General features: G+C 38.7%; 1 protein-coding gene across 4 annotated transcripts in view; it reads left to right on the top strand.

Annotated features, from left to right (window-relative positions):
- The window catches only part of LOC118745773 (synaptotagmin-7), a 431,457-nt gene that overhangs the window by 296,009 nt on the left and 117,557 nt on the right, over positions 1-17,891 (top strand). For 2 of the 4 annotated variants that reach the window (XM_036479439.1, XM_036479440.1), the window contains one exon: positions 4,554-4,766. The exons of 1 other annotated variant lie outside the window; for it this stretch is intronic. In XM_036479439.1, coding sequence (XP_036335332.1) covers positions 4,554-4,766 — 213 coding nt within the window. Of the gene's footprint in view, positions 1-4,553; positions 4,767-17,064; positions 17,375-17,891 lie in introns of all 4 variants that reach the window. One more of the 4 variants, XM_036479436.1, reaches the window with a different exon arrangement.

Here is a 17,891-nt window from a genome sequence, read left to right as displayed (position 1 = left end):
CATTAATACACATACATATGTACATATGTATGTACATAAATACATACATACAGATACAAATACCTATACATGCATATGTATACATACATGTGCATATATACTTAATCACCGACGCACAGTGGGAGCATTTGATACAAAAATTGGACATAAATGGTAAAAATGGGCCTACAACTTTCAAAATTGGTACACAAGCTTTCTTGATGAGTATTAGTAAGTAGTGCTAAAATGAACTTAATCCGTTTACAAATACGCCCACTCCCCGGAAATTTTGAAAAATGTTTAAATTGCAATATCTTCAAAACTATTAAAATCAGAATGCCAAACACGATATATATTAACATATTTGAAGTAAAAACTTAGTTATAGGATGATAATTTAAAAGCGCGTGAGATATTTTATTAAGTATTTTTATCCCAAAAAACCAAATACTCAAAAAAATATCAGCTTAAAATTACGCCTCCACAAATCCCCACCTTCCCCACAAGAGATAAGGTTTTTAAAAATGCGGAGTTAAGAAAATGTAATTGAAAAGTATAATACTATTGTGTAAAAATCGCTAATAAGTATGTACATAAGTATTTAGATAATGAAATTTATAATAACACTTTTTTTGTAAAAATAAATGAAGGCGGAATAAATTTTATTTCGATTTTATTGCAAAACGAATGAAAATAATTTAAGTTTTCTTTCAAACCAAGCAGCATATTTTTCTCGTTTGATATTACTTGTAAGGGGGTCTGAAGAGATAATGCAATACATCCTCGTTATCAGCCACCCTAGGGTACACCTACTATTATTAAGCCAGGCAATTTTAAAAATCTTATTCGACGTTTCCTGAGTTTATTCCGATAGCCATCTAATCGGAATTTCTAGTTCTTCCATGCGTGCCACTTTGTGAACAGATGGGGGCTATTGTACCAGCCATATTGCTGACTAGAAATGTCTTCTGTTTTCATTGTATACATTTTAACTAACTATTTGCTCCCCGCTAGATAAAAAAAGACTCTTATCCATACCAGTGATTTTGGAAACAATTCCTGGTTCAGAAAAGAAGCGCCGCGCAGTGTTGGCATCGTTTGAATTTACATACCCCGCTTTTGTAAAATCCACTCTAATTGAAAGCTCTCCTTTTATATTAAATTCGTGGTTATAGTAAATATGCCATAAACACTCCATATATCTTATCCAACAATGCAATTGGAAAGGCCGAATTTATAGTTTTTAGTGTTCATCTGTAAAGTGTTAAACTTCATTTATATTTTTCGTAATCATCCCTGATGGCTTTGCTCCACAAATGTTGCATGGTGTTGCTGATTGCTGACCATTCAAAACATTGCAGACTTTTCTATCGATTATGATGCAACTTAATTTCACTTTAATATTTAGTTCTAATTCTTCTTATACAATGCATACCAGCCCGAGTGTTTCTATACACTTCTTCAAAGTCTCTTAGATTGAAATTTTATTGGGCAGCAAGTCTGTAGATGACAGTGATTCACGATTAATGTCATCGAAAGTTTTTTGAAGTTGAACAAACGTCATCGTAAAGATACTACTGTCCGTGAAATTTTGCCAATCGTTAAAAGGCTTTGCTTGGGCAGATGTTGGTAATCAGTTTGGTGTCAATTCATATGTATGTGCATTTATTTAAAATTTGTTTCGTTTTGTTTTTCCTATCTACGAAAAAGCATATGTGAAATGCATAAAAAAATGTTTTCAAAGAATTTTTCGAATGCGGTTATTTGAATAGAAGTTTATATAAAACAAGCTCAAATCAGCTTGGCTCCAAATCATATCGCACACCTAGATCTAAAGTGAGCTGACTCAAAAGTCAGATCCGGAACTATAACTGCTTGTGGATCATACAGATTCAACACCAATTAATACAAAGACTGGTATAACAGTAGTTTTTAGTTAGTGTATATAAGTAAAAACGGTCGTTTCAACCTAAACTAATAACTTCTACTTCACAAACCGTTTTGGTTTTTGTATTGGTCAACGCAAAAGTTCTTATCAGGCGTCGCGAAGCAAGCCGGGCATTTGCTAGCATATCAATAAAACGATAAACTATTTAAAAATAAAATTCAATTCTTATACATTGATATATCATGTAAGAATATGGTTAATAAATTAATTACAGCTCTTCATAGCAATGAATAAATTTCACAAATAAAATGGCAGCATTTTTACTTAAGCTAAGCCTCACTGTATTGCTAAACGTGAAACAATTTCAAAACTTTGTTTCGCTTTTTCTTATCCGAGGTGCCATTTGTCGATCAGCATTGAAACAAACAGATTTACTAACACATTCATTTCTTTTGAAGTTTTGGCCACGATCTCCACTGTGCGACGGTAAATCGACAAGAACGGTATTGTAAAAAATTATTTGTAAATTATTTTCTCGCGTAAACCAGTCATGATAAAAACCCTTCAAATAGATCGGAAAAAAGTATTTAAGGATTTTCCCTGACACCGAAAATCAAATGAATGACTTTATCCGAAATTAAACTTTCATTGAACATTAAAATAATATTTAACTTGCAATAATTCTAATAATATTCGTGTATTTATACATATGTATTTATAACTAAGCTGAAATAAAACTCAACTCTGCAAAATAATATTTAATACTGGGTGGCGCCGAATGAGCTATATGGTTTGAATTCTTTATAACAGTTTTTTTTTACTCTATGCCAACGGGATCCACGCCTGGAAATGACCTGCCAGCAGCGTTGCCGAATGCTTTTGCTGAAAAATCGTCATTTTACCTTGAAAAAATCGTAATTTCGGCCAAAAAACCTCAAATTTTTGATTATAATACTGGGTGGCGCCGAATGAGCTATATGGTTTGAATTCTTTTTAACAGTTTTCTTTGGCGATATTTGAAAGAAAGTGTGTACGTTAACAAACCAAGAACCATTCTCCAACTGAAATGAAATCATGGCCATTACACCCGAAATTCTGCGAAAAGTTATGGAAAATATGCTAAGAAGAGCACGTATGTGCGAAGCAGAAAATGGACATCACTTACAGGATATCATTTTTCAAAGCTAATTGCAAAAAATTCCCCAATAATATACTGTATTTAAAAAAAATTACAATAATCGCATAAATAAAAAAGTTATAAACCATTTAAACCATATAGCTCATTCGGCGCCACCCAGTATATAGTGAAATCCGGTGGTTGGAGAAAATATCTCCCGGATCAGTATCCATTTAAAGAGGCGCCGATGTCAACCCCTACAACACCAAACTTCCAACTTTGCAACAGCTTAAAACTACGCCAACCTGTCAACAGTGTCAACCAAACTGCATCAAAGGCATGGAATCCGCTCATTATTACGTACATAAGGCTAAAGTCCCTTCCAAAATAGAAAGGGGTTGAAACCAAATGTCCAACAAATTGACTGTCTGGAAATTTTCAGCGTCCAATCTTATATAAATATGTAGGTGCGAGAATAGCTGGGATTGTCAGTTATGGAAAGGATCTTATAAATAAGGATCAAACGTACTGCAGAGAATTTTAATAATAATAATAGATTGGCGCTTACACATATGTTAGTGTTTGGCCGAGCTTCTCCTCAGAGAATTTTAATTCAAATTAATTGAGAATGGATCATCTACATTCTCTTCCAACGACAAGCTAGTAGAGTAGTCAGTTTATTAGAGATCTTTTATGTATTATCCAATGTATATCCCTTCTTGATAATAGACTGGCTACCGATTACCTACGACCTGAAATAGAATTTCACAGGCCTTGCGGGGAGAACGTGATATCTCCGCCTGGACACATCATCTGTACACCGGTGACTCCAAAATGGAACGCGGAGTTGGAGGAGGTGTTTACTCCGAACCCCTTAGATTAAAAAGATGAATACATCTACCCGATTTCACAAGTGTTTTCCCGATTTTCCAAATGTTCACTCTCCGAGTTTTTCTCCATGGCTACTTTAGTCATCCGCGTTAGTTCTGCAACAAAGTTAATGTATGTTATTATAAAAAACAAACACAAAACAATGCATATTTGTTTGAAAGCAAACTTTAGGCATAAAAATAGGCCATACGTTATTTTGATTGAAAATTGCTCAGAAACGAAAAAAAAATGTAGTCAATTTGTACAAACTTGTACATACATACATATATAAATATACCATTTTGAGCTAGTACGTACACTTATTAGGCTTGAGTTGCAAATATTCTCACCATCACTGTATATATGTAAATAGCTGTGTGTTCTATCAACCCTTTTGAACGTCGATGTTGTACAATCTTATACTACATTCCTTAATTTTAAGTATTCGTGCAAAAGCTTGTTTAATTCAGAACGGAAAACCAATTCATGAGTCAACCGATTCCCACACGCTATAAAACAAATACTCCTCATACGTGTATGTATGTATATAAAAAAAGGCTTAGTTAACTATAAAAATAATAATTCAAAACTACATACATACTTCCTATTTCTAGATGAAAACATACATACATTCCACCTATGCACAAAAAAAAATCATAAGCAATCACTGTCATAAAATCCATTCGAAAAATCCTTTCAGATCCGTATGTTAAGGTGTGGCTACAATTCGGCGATAAACGCGTTGAAAAACGAAAGACTCCAATATTTAATTGCACACTCAATCCTGTCTTTAATGAGTCCTTTAGTTTCAATGTACCATGGGAAAAGATACGCGAATGCTCCTTAGATGTTATGGTAATGGATTTTGATAATATTGGACGAAATGAGTTAATTGGAAGAATTTTATTGGCTGGTGAGTAAAGAACTAAGAGGCAAAGAAATACATTCAAGCACATCAACATTTCAAAAGATATCAAATAATTTTGCATAGGCCAAATATAGATACATGTGTATGTTTGTGCCTAAACAAATATGCGACATTAATTTTCCCTCAAGCTTAAATTTACATAAAACTCTTGAATGATGTTTTCCTTATAACAAATACATTGCATGTCCTTTTTAAACATTGATATATGTACATACCTTACACAAATTTTTTAAATTCATAATAATGGATTCTAAAATATATGAGCTCGAAGTAGAGGTAATCTCCATTTACAAAGGACAAATCTTAAAATAAATATATAATGCAATGCTATGATGATACACCTTTTTTACGTGCAAAGCTATTGAAATCCAAGTCTGAAACTTATCTATAACATCTTCATACATATCTACATACCTTACTTACAAATCTTTTTAAGATATAAAGACAGAGGTCGTTTTGTTTCCTATATGCTATGCACTCCAACCAAGTATAGAAACTTATCATAATTATTTTGGTATGGAAGAATCGATAAATATGTACAACTCCTCCAGATCGCAACCATTCTTTATGAAAGTAAATTTTTGTCACCATCATTAGAGCAGCAGTTCAGAGTACATAATACGAATTCTCTAAGGCTTTTCACACACTTCTTACTCGCACTTTTTGATATTGAGAGCATATTAGATAAAGAATTTTGGGCCCATTGGCTGCTCCAATTTCGCTTTCCTATTGTTTGGCGCTGAAAGCCCCTAAGCGATTTTGACCGAGTCCAACAAAGCACGCCAGTCATTGCTCTTCTGCGCCAACTGACGGCAGTTGGAAATACCAAGTAAAACCAGGTCCTTCTCCACCTGGTCTTTCCATCATCGCGGCCCGCGTTGAATACCTTCATAGCTGGAGCATTTCTGTCCATTGGCATAACATGACCAAGCCAGCGTGGCCGCTGTAATTTAATTCAGCACACTATATCTATATCGTCGTAAGGCACACAAAAATCGTTTCATCGTTTTCATGAGAACTATACTTCCCAATTGCCTACCCAGTCCAAAGTAGCACTTGTTGGCAAGAGTGATTCTCTGTTCGATTTCAAGGCTTGCCATTATTGGTGTTAATGCTGGTTCCTAAATAAACGAAGTCGTATACTTTTTCAAACTTGTAACTGCCAACAGTGACGTGGTGGCGAAACTCTGACTGTTTGTTTGATGACAGGAGATACTCAGTTTTGTTCTCGTTGACCACCGGACCCTCATGTGTTACCTCTATCTAATTCCGAGAAGGCAGAACGGATGGAGCCCTTTCTTTTACGCTCTTGTAAATAATTGAGCCTGAGCGGTTCAGTTCTGCGGTTCTTATCATCTTCTCCAACATTAGATTAAAGAAATCACATGCCTTAAACCTCGTTTGGTGTCAAACGGCTCGGAGAGATCTATCCCAATTCTGACGAATCTGGTGGTAAGCTCAACGTCGTTTAATACAGCCGTATTAGTTTCGCGGAGATACCTAATCCATACATCTCGGAAGAAACACAACTTCTTTTCGTACTGTCGAAAGCGGCTTTGAAATCGACAAATAGATGGTGTGTGACTTTCCTATTCTCGCGAGTCCTTTCCAAGATTGGGCGTATTGTGAATACCTGATAAGTCACAGTCAGTTCGCTTACGGTGGTCTTCAGCCTTTCAGACAATATACTCCATAAGGACTGGTAATATATGCTTAGGTGCTATGCTGATCACGCGCTAGTTGGCGCTTATTGTGGCGTTTCCTTCCTTGTGGATGGGGCAAAGCACACTTAAATTCCAGCCGGCGGGTATGCGTTCATCTCACCATGTTCAAGAGCACCTTAGCAGCTCTTCGCCGTCAGCTCCCACAGCTTTGTTGTTTTTCAGCCGCGAAATCGCTATTCGTACCTCGTCATAGTCAGGCGATGGAACATCGACTACGGCATCATCGACTATATATTGTCACCTTCAATGCAAAAGACCAAAAAAACGTCTTAAATTAACATAGAAAATACGTACAGAGTATTTCCAAGGATTCCGTTAAATCATATTTTCATCTAAGATATGGCTTTGAAATTTGGTATTGAATGCCAACCAACGAAATATTTTAACAAGCAAATTTCTGAAAAATTGTCATATAGGGCCTTTTACATTTATAATGTAATATATATAGATATCAAATTGCCGATTTTGTGAAACTAGCACATTAGCTGATGGCGTTACTTTAACCCCACGTTCCCATGTTTCAGCCCCCCAAACTTCGAAATGCGTCCACATGAATATTCAATAGTTTTGACGTTTTAAATAAATATATGTAATATTTAGATAAGGAAACTAGTATAGACAAACGTGTCACCCAACTACAAATAACGCAGTGCTAGAAAAGTGTTAAGAAAACTTCCTCCCTCAACCCTCATGATTTACATAGATATTTAATACATACACATATTTCAGTTGTGCATCTGAGAAGCTTGGAAGCGTAGCGCAAAAAGCTCGATAGGTGGCGCTGGAGTTGGTATGTCTCCAAAAACCGTATTTAAAGTCCGAACATAAATTATTTAAGTAAAGTTAAATTATTTTGTTCTAAAATAAGCCCAATTCAAGTTTAGAACATATGTGCATAAGACATGTAAACGAAGATTTGGGTCCGAAAATTGGTCCAATGGCTGGCGCTGGATTTGAGATATTTCCAGTCCGATTTTATTTTGTATTCTAATTCAAAATATTCCGACTAGATTCAAATTGTGAATCTATATTTATTACGTGAATATAAAAATGTATTTATTAAAAAATTTTCCAGATAGATATGTATGTATCACAGGAGTCCAAATATTAAAAAATTTATATTCAGCCATTCTGGATTAATTTTTGAAAAATCATTGGATTTGTTTCACAAGCAACCACTATCGTCGAACCAATCAAAATATGAAAGGAAATATATGAAAAGCCCCAGTTCAAATAATACCCGCATATGTAAATACATATGTAAGTACATACCAGGGAACGGATTTTTTGGACCCAACCCCTATAAAAAAGGGCAAAACCAAATAGGGGAATAAGCACTGAAAATCGCAACAAAAGGTAAGAAAGCCAAAGAGAGAAATAGGCAGAAAAGGGAACTAACAACTGAAAAAAGCAAATAGAGGGATTTATTTTTGAAATTTGAATTGTACAAGAAAAATGAGAAAAAGAAACTACAAATTTAGTTCCATAATATGAAAAATTTTTACGTTGATTTCATTTCATTTCATTTGTTTAACTCTATGAACAAAAAACCTTACGGAATAGATGACAACTTAATTACAAATGTTGGCGATAATGTTAAAAAACTAAAAATGTTAAACAAACTCCATGAGTAGAGAGCCTCAATCTTCGCCATCCACCAGATTTTTGGAGAAGACACTAGATTATAAAATTTACACACACCATTTTTTTATCGATGTTAAAGCCAATATCCATAGCACTTCTCTTTGTGCCCGCACGACGCCATGTCTAAATCTGGGATCCCCGAAAAACTAATACCGTTCATTCTCGTGCGACTATTTCAAGCTGATGCTGGCCTGAGAAACAGGGTTATCTAGCATAGATACAACCAAAAATGTCAGCATGGAGATCAAGCAAAGATAACTCTTGCCGACAGGTGCTACTTTAGGCTCTGTAGGCAATTAAACAGCAGAGCTATTTACGCTCTACAAATCTCTCATCATGACTATACGATTATGAACGAAAATAAGACGCATTTGCCCTGTTCGCGTGGGCGACGAGTACCGAAGAAAATGGAATGACGAACTGTACGAGCTTTTTAATGGCATGGGCATAGTTTAGTGCATGGAAATTTAACTATTGCACTGGATTGGGCATATTGTATACATGGATTACGAGGCTCCAGTGAAAATATTCTTCGACTTGGCACCCATGGCTGGACAACGAAGAAAAGGGCGCCCACGAACCCGATGGAAGGACCAAGTGCAGAAGGACCTGTGTGCACTCGGGATGTACAACTCGCGCAACCTCGCGAAGGAGAAAGTAAATTGGCGAGGTTTTTTGGTCTCTATCCAAACCGGTGAACGGTCGTAGAGTTAATCAAGAAGAAGATGTCTGAAAATGGGCTTTTATTTTTAATATGTATTAAAAATTTTGGAAAAACTTCACCACGGTCACCGAGTGGTGATGTCTAGAAATTTGTATCGAGAATGAGTTACGCTCTTTAAAAAACCCCACTCTGTATCTGCAAAAATGTAGAAATCGTGTTATCCCTGCTTTAGTTAAAGGCAAAAAGGGGTAAATATCATCAAAAAGGAAAAAGGGCACATCAAATGTTTATATTTGGACTCAGAGAAAGCTATTGGGTCGATTATCGATAGCAACTAGGGATGCGTATCGGCAATGAGAGTACGGTATATCGGTATCGCGATATTCTAAATTCACAATATCCGATACCAATATATCTACTAAAATAATATCTATATATTGAATATCGGAAATATCGAAAACGAAATGGTTAAGAAATATATGTTTTTTGGGTATATTTATAATTAAAAGACAAATATAAATTCAAATAACGAAGTTACTTTGGATAAGATGCACTTTAATGAGTTTGAAAAAATAGTAACCAGAGTTCAGAAACTTTGATTTTCGCCTCCTCATAAGCAAGTTCAAAGAGAGACACCTTTTCATATTTACATATGTATTTCTAAATGTGGAGTACAAATAGTACCGTTCAATTGGTTTTCCAGATGACATCAAAAAAACAGAATTTTAAAGTTGGTTGTTCGGTATACAAAATTTCACGATCAATTGAATCTGCTAAAGCCTAAAATGCCATACAGCGGCTCTGGTTTGTCTTGGTTAGCTAATATTATTTTTATGCAAGAAGTATTTTGCCTTTGCTGTAGATTTTCTTGAAGAAATAACTTTACGAGCCTTCATTTCTTGAGAATTGTACACTGATTTAAGAAATTTAGATATTTTTATGAATTTTTGTTCTTCATGTTTACTATGCCAAAAGCTGTTTTGCGTGAGCGAACACATTTTCCAACTATGTACTCAATTTTATTTTCAGTTCAAAAGCCTAGAGAACGTAAAGAAAAGTTTCCGATTTTTCAAGCATAGAAACAAAATATTGTATCGATATCATATCGCATCACCATATCGATATAAATTAACCGATATGTTGAACAAAGTTGTTGATATATTGAATATCATATTGGTATCGCGCATCCTTAATAGCAACCGAACTTCAGTTGTGTTTCTATGTAGTCGCTGAAACGATATTACATATGGTAACTGGAAACTCTCAACTGACAACTGCAGCTACTATAAAGTCTGCAAACAGGCAACTGCATTTTTGTGGTTGCTGTGGAGGTTTTGGAACGTATTTATGTGCGAAAAGTGTGTTAAATATTTTAGTTTTTAATAGTTTATAGGATATTAACATTGTGCAATGTATTTTGCTTTTACAGAATATCAGGGGTATTCTCGAAGTCTTGCACGATGCACGGATTGCACGAAATGCAATAATACTATTCCAAATTTGGAAGAGTACGAGAGCATCCCATCGCAAAGTGGTAGCACGCATAGACAGCAAGCACCGAAATTCTGTATCAAATACAATAACAAGAGACAGCGAAAAAAAAAATAAAGTGAGCGAGATGAGAGGAATGAGAGAAATATGTAGCAATTCTAACAACAAAACAACTAGCACAGGGTCCCATTTATTTGGCTATGCTTTTTTGCAAAATATATACATGGGTTTCGACGTTGCATATTTTGCAGCGATGGGATATGTTGTTTCCCACGTATTTTGTTGTTGTGTGTTTGCAAGTTATGCAATCCGTGCAATCCGTGCTATGCGCAACGGCTTTCCAACATTTCGAGAATACCCCTATCGTGAAAATCACATCAAAACAACAATTTAAAATTGTAGTTCTTGTGGTGTACACGGTGTGAAACACCGATTGCAAATGGTTTCCTCTATCTACTGAAGCACCCCTTTTAAAACACCCGACATACAAATTTCCCAAATTTAAGTCATTACCGTGGGACTTTCTTCTGCGAAAAAACCGAAGAGGTGCGCAAACTTTTAGGAGCGGTGGTATTGAAGTTTAGCAAAGTCGTTTCTCTGTGTATTAACCAAATATACTACAGCTTCTTTTAGAAATCTGGAATATGCTTTGAATCAAACACAAAAGGATAATAAAACAAAAACCTTGAAAGAATTAACTTTTGCTTACAATGCAGGCGGCAGCTCTAGAGGATTGCAATTATCCTTTCGTGTGTTCGTGCCATTCTCTCCCTCTTAAACAAATAATTATACTGAACTTAGCATTATTGCTGACCTTTTTTAATTTCATTTTACTAACACAGCTTGTTTACAACCACTTGCTGGTTGCCGAACTGTCAAATGTCGATTATCGATAACTCTACAGCAACTGCCGGTAGTTGCCATTCGTAATAAAAAGTTTCCTTCCAGTTGCGTTGCTAGCTGGCAACCGAACCGTCGTTGCGTTGCCACCCGTAATCGACCCATAAATATTGGTAATTTTTCGCAGAAAAAAGACAACTTGAATAAAATCCGTTCCCTGCCTATTACATTTTTAGGGTGTAGCGCAGTGCAGTGCGCCTGGTTAGATAATTGATTATATTAATCACTTGGCTTTTTTTTCAAGAGTAGGTATTTATTCCTTTTAAGAGCACAGTACTGTACATAAAAAATTCTAATCATCAACACCTAAAACTGTTATTTGTAGTGGGTGATCAAGAGTTAAAAAAAATAAAAGTATTTAATACAACAAACCAGCCAAACCAATGCCAATCGGTGGCAAATCTGATATAACTAAAATGCTACTATTGTCTTAGCGAGTTGAATAGAAAATGAACTCTTAAGATAAAATAAATTCTTTTAAGCTCATAATGTCAAAATATTGTCATTAATTCTTTGCAACCATAAACGAGCGAATACACCAAAGGATTTATTACCTAAGAAACCAATAACTGCGATATTTTTTCAACCAACAATTGTATCACCATAGTTTGTTTTGACCCTATTATTTGCTATTTGGATGGCAACTGTTGGTTTGAAAAAATGGCACCCTGAAATTGTACATATGTAAACTGTGCATACGAAGTAATGCATATGAAAAAAAACCGAGATAAACCGAAACCGAAAAACCGAAATGATGCATATCGTCGTTTAAAGTACAAAACCGCGTATCAACAAAATGCAAAACCGCGCATGTGAAGTTGTAGAAATTATTTTCTAGAGCGTAAAAACACTCATATTTCAAAGTGGTTATCTTTTTTATAAAGCAATCGCATTTCTGGCTGGTATATTTCAGGACGAATGGATAAGGATTGAGCCAAGAGCTTGTGTGAGCAAATCCAGGCCCCTATTGCGAGTGTCGACTGGCAGTAGAATAGAAATTTGTCAATCGAGTCGATCATCTTTTATTTTGCTATTGTGTAACTTGATCGATAAAAATTTGTACTATTGTGAATGGTTGACAGAATTGTAAACAGCTGTTTGTTTGTTTACATTTGTTTCCCATGGCGGGTCCAATGCTCCTGCGCCATCCGCCCTCCTTAAACGTAGCTTGAAACCTTCTTCCCCAAGTGAAGCGTGGGGGTATGTGGTCTATTTTGTCCTCATCCCACTGCATATCGAGCAGTGCTCGAAGGTTCTAGCGGAGAATTCACCTAAGGCCATCAATCTCACAGCGGACTTCCCTCCAGTGCTCTCCACTGCGATGCCGATTGGTGATAGGTCAAGTAACCTTTCAAGTGCCGCCGTTGGAGTGGTCCTTAGCGCTCCTGTTATGCACAGTGCACCGAGCCGCTGTTATCGCTGCAATGGTTTTCTATGCGAGATTTTGTTGGCAGCGGTCCACCATACCAGAGCGCCGTACAGCAATATCGGCTAAACTACCGCTGTGTAAGGCCAATGCATGAGGCCGGGGTATAGACCCCATGTGGTACCCAGCATTCTTTTACATGCGCAAAGGGCACCACTGGCCTTTTTACCCTTTCCTCTACATATCAGTTTGCAGTCCAAAATTACTCCCAGGTACTTGGTGTGATCCTTGATTGATAGCTCCACCCCGTTGAGCCTCGGGGGTTTCCACGCGGGGATTTTGTACCTTCTTCTGAATAGTACCGCATCCGTTTTGTCCGCATTTAGCTCTAAGTTTGCTGAAGTCTCCCATCGATGTACGACCCTTAGAGCGGTTTACATTACGTTACTGATGGTGTCTAGGAATTTCCCCGAAACAACTATAGCTATGGCGTCCGCATAGGCAATTAGTCCGGGTGCTTTCCCATCGAATTTTCCCAGAAGCTCATTCGCTACGAGTAGCCACAGGAGTGGTGACAAAACACCACCCTGGGGAGTTTCTCTACGCGCTAGTCTGAGTAATCTGGCTTCGCTCCACTCCGCGTTAATATTCCTGCAGCTCAGCGGACTTTTTATCCATAGTAGGATGGCAATCTCTACCTGGGCTGCTTCTAGACTTTCCACTATTGCCTCATAGGAGACATTATTAAATGCCCACTTATGTCCAGAAAGACCCCTAGGCATATTCTTTATGCTCCAGAGTTCTTTCTATTTCCGCGGTTAGTGAGTGAAGTGCAGTCTCAGTGGATCTACCTTTCATGTAAGCATGCTACGCCTTTGATATGCTGGCCGACGGCATCTTATCCCTAATATAGGCGTCCAGAATCTTTTCGAGCATCTTAGAAGGAATGCGGTTAGACTAATTGGTCTATATTCTTTCGAATAGAGGGGGTTCCCCTTGCCCGCCTTCGGTATGAATACGACCCTCGCCTCTCTCCAAAGGACAGTTTAACCTTAAACATCCCTCATATATTATTCTCAAGTATGGTGCCTCACTGCTTGCAGTCCACTCTCCACATTCTTTGGGTAGTAACCTTGGAGTAGTCGGGTTCTTGGATAGCAATTTCCTTAGCCTGGCTCCCTCGGTTGTCTTTGATAACTCGCCGCAGAAGCTTTTCCATGACTCCCGCTTGCATTTGCGAATCAATTTCTTGTATTCCTTAAGTACATCTTGTATTCCCTCCAGTAGAACCCGTCATCGGCTACCTTGGCCAGTTTGAAGAGTATCTAACATTTTTTTCTGAGCGCTCCGAGCCCCCTGTTCCACCAAGGTGGCTTTGAACCTTGCTTTGCATGTAGCGGAGGGCATGCAATGCGATAAACTTTATTTAAAGTGTTGGTAAGTGTGATCACCATTCCCTCGAATTCATAGTGGGAGTCACTTACCCTATACTTGGCTAGATTCTTCCTCAATGCCCTTTCATAAAATTCCCAGTGGGTATTCTCGGGATTTCTGAAAGTTTCGCTTTTGTACGTGCTGCGAAGTTTGTCTGAAATCCTACATACCTATGGTCAGAAAACGAGGGTGTACTAAGCACCTCCCAGTTCTCTACTCCGATTCCCCCACTAGTGTAGTGTTATGTCAAGAACGTTATTCTAGGTAGGGCCAATAAGTTGGTTCCTCACCCCGGTTAGTTATATCTAAATTACTTATTAATATAAAGTTTAGTAAAAACTCACCCCTTTCGTTGGTATCTCCCTCCCCCATACCGTGTTGAGTGCATTGGCATCCGCGCCTATGAAGAGTGGACGTTTCGCCTTCTCGGCCTCTCCCACCAACCTCCGGAGCTCGTTTGATGGCGCCTCCTCGTCGTGAGGCATGTAACAAGATGCAAGGAGTGTTCCGTCATCCTTTCCATCCTTCACAGCTACCACCATCAGGTCATCTGAAGAGAAGTTAAGATCAATATAACAGTGTATACTTTTCTTAACCAGTATAGCTGTTCTTAGCGTGTTTGTTGCACTCGGAAAGTGCGCATAGTATGTTTGCGACTTTAGTCCAGATACCACTTTTCCCGACGCTAACCATGGCTCCTGGACTAAAGCCGCATCATAGCCGAACCTCTCTAAATTGAGGAGAAGTTCGGCAGAGGCGAACTTGCTGTTATGTAGGTATACTTCACTGCAAGGATCAGGATTCTTCTCGGGTCGGATAGAATCTACCGTTCACCCTTCTCGGTCTCCTGGAGCTTCAAGGCGGCCTCCAGGACCTCTCCCAGATCCTTCTCAACCTCTCGCTCCTTCAGCGTGTTGTGGTTGTTATCGGCCAGGTTTATTTTTTTAAAGCGAAGGTATACGCTGCCTATGCCCCACGCCATCTTCCCGAAGATATAGTTTTGGCTGCCATCTTCCTTACCTGAGTTGGTGATCTTTAACACCTTCCAATCTCCCGTCGCCACGTCTGGATTCTGTCTCTGCAGAAGCCGCAACGCATTCTCCAGTTTTACCGTGCGGGTATGAGCACATTCACTTTCAGTAAGGACGGAATGCAGCTTCGGTCACAATCTCCAAGACGGCGCCCTCCCACAGGCCATGAAGGGTCGCAACAGCTTCCTTTACCCATACTAGAGAGGGGTCATCCTTACGTTTTATAATTTTCACCCCATTCAGCCACCCCGCACCATCTAAAGTTGGCATGGTCGTGTTGGGGTCTCCATCCATTTTCGAGACGAGCGAATCCAGCAGCTTAAGCTTTACTTCTCCCCAGCGCTCCTGAGACATTTGGCTCAGCTGATTGCTACGGTCAATGAGTGCCACGATTAGATGTCTCCTGGCTATCTCACTGGCCGTTGCCGCCGCTTTCTCTTGATCGAGCCTGACGTTTGGCTTCACAGCGTCGTCTCTGCGCTTCTTTCTTTTGGCCGGCCTTGTTGTCTCGCTTTCAGCAGACAACTACCTTTTATCCGCGATTCCTTTCTCGATCTGGTTTGCGAATCCCGGATCCGTGGCAGTGAATCGTGGCCTTGCCGCGTAGTACGCCCGGCCTTCCTCCATTTTTCCCTTAGCCCAAGCCAACCTTTCCTCTTCTTCCTTCGTCCAGTTGGACTTGCAGCTAAGTCTCTCGTGGACTTTGACCCCTGCCTTGTAAATAGCTTTAGCCTTCAACCCCTCCTTACTGGGTTTTGCCCAAGGCCTTTTCTTTGAGGCCGAACAAGCACCTTTGGCATCCCCCGGAGAGCGTAGCAAGACTTCTTCTTCCTGAGTATTTACGCTCTCACCGCTTTCGAGGTCCGAGTCTTCGTCGACTGTGGCACCCCTGCGCTGTAGCGTTGGTTTGGCAGTAGCAATACAACTGCTGTGAACCGCTCCCTTCACAGCAGAGGTGTGACCGCTGGCGACCCGCCCCTTCTCCCACCGACGTTTGGGCGGATATCCCAGCCCGCTGTTCTTCTTTTCTGACCTCCATGTTGAGTTTTTTCTCTCTACCCCTAGGGTTTTATACCTACCGCCAAGTACCTCGTTAGCAAAGGCAGAAGTAAGCATACACCCCCCCCTCCTCCAGTTTCATATGCAGAGAAAAGCACTAGGTAGAGAAGGATGGATACGTATTCCTGCCTTCGCTAGACGCCGCCTGCTCGAACCGCCAAGACCCGCTCTGGGTACTAGCCTAGCTGCTAAGCCATCGCGGTGACAGCAGCGACGCCCATTGCCCAGTCGGCACCCGCGAGGAGGATACAGCTAAAAGAAGTTTTACCAACCGTAGAAGTGCATAATTCATAATAGAAAAAAAAAAGAAATTAACCATATGGACACTTTCGTTAGAAAACCGAAATAATGCATAAAACAAAAACCGAAATAATGCATGCCTGCAGAATTTCGGTTCAAAACCGAAATAATGCATATGTGAAAGAACGAAGTAATGCATACATGCACAGTTTCGGTTGAAAACCGAAATAAAGCATGTGGAAAAAAACCGAAATAAAGCATACATGCACAGTTTCGGTTGAGACCGAAATAATGTCTAAATGCACAGTTTCCATATGCGCAATTTCGGTGCCCCTGAACAAATATATACACACATAATACTCGAACAGATATTCTACGTTGCCTTTTGGACACAGTATATATGTATCTTACATAAATTTATTTATAAAACATTTTGCTAATTTATCGAGTTTACTAATTCTTTTACTAACTCTTCCATTTCTTTATAAACCAAAACATGCAACTTTAAAAATTCAACTGACCAAATGATCACCGCCGCATACATTAATTACCTACTGCCTCACCAACATCTATATCAACATCAACTAAAACCCCTTCATTACTATATAACTTAATCATCAACATTACGAAAAATATAATGATTAAACACGTGGACTCGGCTGGTATGGTCCAAATCCACCTGTGCAAAACTGACACCATGTATAACTGGTTCATCGCTCCAATGCAACAGGAAAGAACGGATCTGGTGCCTCGGAAACCAAACACTGGCAGGATATGATTTCGAAACCGCGTCAAACTATTGTTCAGTGGCATAGATTAAAGCCGGAGTAAGCACACCAAAACCGGAATCAAAGAAAGGGAACAGCAAAGCAGCCGCGAAATTAGCTGAACAAGCGGTCCGTACCTTAATTAAAAAGTCCCTGTACCACGTTCTAATGAACAAACTACAGTAATTTAAGCGCAGAAAATGAAAAGGATCGTATAAGTTGTGTTCGCTGTTTCAAAATGGCGCACAGTGCAATCGATGACTCTTAGGAGAGGTAAAATGGTGAATTGAGTTAAAATAATGCTAAGATACGGCAATCAGAGGGTTTAATTCAAACGTACATATGCATGTTCATACATATTGATGTAAAGGCACCATATAAATAAGAGCGTATATACATACACATATACATATATACATACATACATCCGCACGTACATGGATCGAAATGCGGACGCGGCACATACACATGCATGAATATGCCCAGCGGATTTTTTGCGGTGCGATAGCAATGCGATTCAAAAAGCAAATGCAATTATCAGCCCTATTCCCACTTCATTGACAAGATTCGTCGTATGACTATTGTTATAATGACATTCACACTCCTATTGCATTGTATTTGCGCAACATTGCTATCGCATCTCATTACAGATTAATCTCCCCCGAAATAAGGCTAACATGAAATATATGTATGTAATTGTAATACATTTATTAGTTTAATATTCGCAAAACGTATGAAGCTGTATTGTCGGGAATTTTTCATTCATTTCATTTTTCCCTTAGCATTTACT

This window comes from Rhagoletis pomonella, unplaced genomic scaffold, assembly GCF_013731165.1.
Source record: "Rhagoletis pomonella isolate Grant_MI unplaced genomic scaffold, Rhpom_1.0 Rhpom_scaffold_00009, whole genome shotgun sequence".
NCBI classification, from domain to species: domain Eukaryota; kingdom Metazoa; phylum Arthropoda; class Insecta; order Diptera; family Tephritidae; genus Rhagoletis; species Rhagoletis pomonella.
The sequence above is the reverse complement of the archived record's forward strand: the minus strand, read 5'-3'. Positions and strand labels throughout refer to the sequence as shown.